Raw genomic sequence first — 2,950 nt, 5'->3', positions numbered from 1 at the left:
ATGTGTCATCATTAAATCGAACATGAAAGTAGAAAAATCCTTAATATAACATTTTTTCATAAAAGTTTATGGCTGCAGATCTCTTTATATATCTCTGTCATACCCTAACTCTTATTGCGTGCAACACTTCATTCTAGTTGTGAGTTAAATTATTCATTATTTGACTTTGTAATTTTTGTTTATTTACATGATACTTGGTTTGTATTGTTGTACTGTCCTTAACCTCCCTTCGGACTCATATGCAGCTTATCAAAGGAGTATCATGGATGCTTGGGAAGACCTTGTCTATGATGATGACATCCTGGAGTCATTTCTTAAAAAATGTGATTCTTCTTCTTCTCTTATACCTGATCCTGCGGGTAATGTTCAAGCTGTCATGCTGAATAGGATAAACACTAAAGGGAAAAAATCCACACAAAAATTTGCTAATGATGTTGCCAAGGCAACATATGAAAGAGATTTTACCTCCAATGCATGGAAGTGGGATGAAATGTTCATTGAACACCATGGTACATTATGTGTTCGATTTATGTGTTCAAATAATACAAGTGAAATATGAACTTTACAAATATAATTGCTTATTAAGATTATGTGTTTTATTTCAGGTCTAGTTACTGAGGGGAAAATGAAGAACATCAATGCACTAAAAGAAGCCAAAGGAATGGACATACTTCCGGTTGTTGCTTGCTTAATAAAGGAATGCAAGTCGAATGGTCTGGGAGACATGCAGTTGACTGTAAAGGTATTGTTTCTTACAATGAATAATTTTTTTAAAAAAAAAGTAACTAATCATTCATTCAATGTGAGCAGGATCCATCACATACAATGAAGGCTTCAGTGCACCATATAGTTATTCAAGATCCTAAATTTGGAGATAACATTCGAGTTGGATCCGTCATGATACTGAACCTTGTAAACCAATGATGCAGTGCTTCATTTTAAAATTAAGATTTAAGTACCTATCCTGTGCTTTGTTATATTAATCATATATTTAACTATTATTTAATTTTCTCTTTCTTCAAATAGGTTAAATCCTTCTGTGCATTTAGGCCGAACCACTACCTCAATATCGTTCACCGCAACGTAGTGAAGGTTTTTCCCCCTGAAATTAGTCCTCCATTAGCTGAACTGGTCAAGGAAACTCCAAAACCTGTCATTCGACTTCCGATGTGGGCTGAAAATAATGTCAATGTTGATGCCATCCTCCGTAAATTTGTTCGACCAACTGACCAACCATCAACATCATCCAATCAACCACCAACTGACCAACCATCAACATCAGCCAATCAAGCAAAATAGTTAAAATTACATATGCTTTCAATTATCTTTTCTTATGCAAGTTAAAATATGTCTTTATTGGATTACTGTAATAGTATGTTATGACCTCTAAAACTCCTGGTTGGATGATTGTAATTTTATTAAAGAAGAGTACTTACATGTTGTTATTGTGCACGTTTTTAACTTTTGAACATGTCATGTAATGATCTAAGTGTAATCATTCTATGTAGCTTAATGAAATCATTTGTAGTTATTTTCTCAAGTAAAGAACACCTTAAATCCGCTATGGTCCCTATCGTTAACCCTGGTGGTTCCTTACATCCAAAACGATGTCCAAAACAAGAAACACACTCGTGTGAGCGATTACAACATCATTACAAACGATTACAAGTCCTATTTTTGTGATACAAACTTCTTCTTCCAAAAACATCACCTCAAAGGAAACATTGACACTCCCACAAAATTTGCAAGTAAAACTGAACTGAACTTGACTTCGAAGACACCCAAAATGACCTGTGGTCCCCCACATTACCACAGGTGGTCCCTTTAGTGCAACAGGATGTCCACAATGGACAAAAGGTTCGTGTAATCGATTACATGCCTCTTGTAAACTATTACAAGAGTGGTTTTTGCTGCAGAATTCCCTGAACTTGTACAACCTTCATCTCATGACTCAGGGTGGACCCCCTGTACATGATGGGGTTTCCCAACCATGACATCCAACCCTAGACATACACTTTTACAAAAAACAACTCAACTTCACCTGAAAGACACCCAAAATGACCTGTGGTCCCCCACGTTACCACAGGTGGTCCCTTCAGAGCAACAGGATGTCTACAATGTACAAAAGGTTCGTGTAATCGATTACATGCCTCGTGTAAATGATTACAAGAGTGGTTTTTGCTGCAGAATTCCCTGAACTAGTACAACCTTCATCTCATGACCCAGGGTGGACCCCTTATACATCATGGGGTTTCCCAACCATGACATCCAACACTAGACACACATTTCACATAAGAAAAGCCTGAACATCAATCATCAATCAACAATCATGTCTACATTGATAATAAGCATTCTTTAAATCATTCATCTTATTCAAATAACAATTTGTACAATGTCTTGAAATGTATAAAAGAATCTTATTCCAATAAGAAGATGTACACTGTATTCATATATATAAAACGAGAACTAAATTGTCATCATATACAAAGTACACTGTATCAACAAACTAAAATAGACTACATTTTTACACTGCACAACTACCCTACAACAATCCATAGACGTCTAGCGCATCTAGTAATCTTATGTTCTCCTCGTCCAGGATCCATTCAATTACATATCGCTTTCTGATTGCAAGCAATGCCTCCTGAAATGAAAATATTTTACTTGTCATATCAACCAAATCATAAAAAATAAACAAAATTGTATTCTTCCTTACGTTTGAGTATTGTGGCATGCTTTTGCCATTGAATTTATCCTATCCATCCCAAAGTTCCATAGCTTGTAACATTATAACTCCACAGTCATGTCTAAAACAATAAAATTTATAACATCAACCACTTATGACACACTACATCAATTAAAATAACATAATTTTAAAATGAAGGCTTATAACAACTTACAGGTTTGGCTGGGATGGGATATTTGGTTGTACAACAGACAAAGGTCCAAT

At 35.4% G+C, this 2,950-nt stretch overlaps 1 protein-coding gene across 1 annotated transcript; it reads left to right on the top strand.

The window, feature by feature from the left end:
* The first annotated feature begins 262 nt into the window (after window positions 1–262).
* On the top strand, window positions 263–1,299 carry LOC106752600 (uncharacterized protein C17orf53 homolog). Its single transcript, XM_014634315.1, has 4 exons — window positions 263–509; window positions 606–742; window positions 811–912; window positions 1,027–1,299. Exons 1-4 carry the CDS (start codon window positions 263–265, stop codon window positions 1,297–1,299), a joined length of 759 nt encoding a protein of 252 aa, XP_014489801.1.
* Window positions 1,300–2,950: the final 1,651 nt, after the last annotated feature.

This window comes from Vigna radiata, chromosome 2 (assembly GCF_000741045.1).
Source record: "Vigna radiata var. radiata cultivar VC1973A chromosome 2, Vradiata_ver6, whole genome shotgun sequence".
NCBI classification, from domain to species: domain Eukaryota; kingdom Viridiplantae; phylum Streptophyta; class Magnoliopsida; order Fabales; family Fabaceae; genus Vigna; species Vigna radiata.
Note: the sequence above shows the minus strand (reverse complement) of the source record. Positions and strands in the feature narration are given on the sequence as shown.

What these genes read in the sequence shown, in the direction of transcription:
- LOC106752600 (XM_014634315.1), top strand. Translation starts at nt 263, where the DNA reads ATGGATGCTTGGGAAGACCTTGTCTATGATGATGACATCCTGGAGTCA. An exon ending in AATGTTCATTGAACACCATG is followed by an intron (nt 510 to 605) that starts GTACATTATGTG and finishes GTTTTATTTCAG; the next exon opens with GTCTAGTTACTGAGGGGAAA. An exon ending in ACATGCAGTTGACTGTAAAG is followed by an intron (nt 743 to 810) that starts GTATTGTTTCTT and finishes CAATGTGAGCAG; the next exon opens with GATCCATCACATACAATGAA.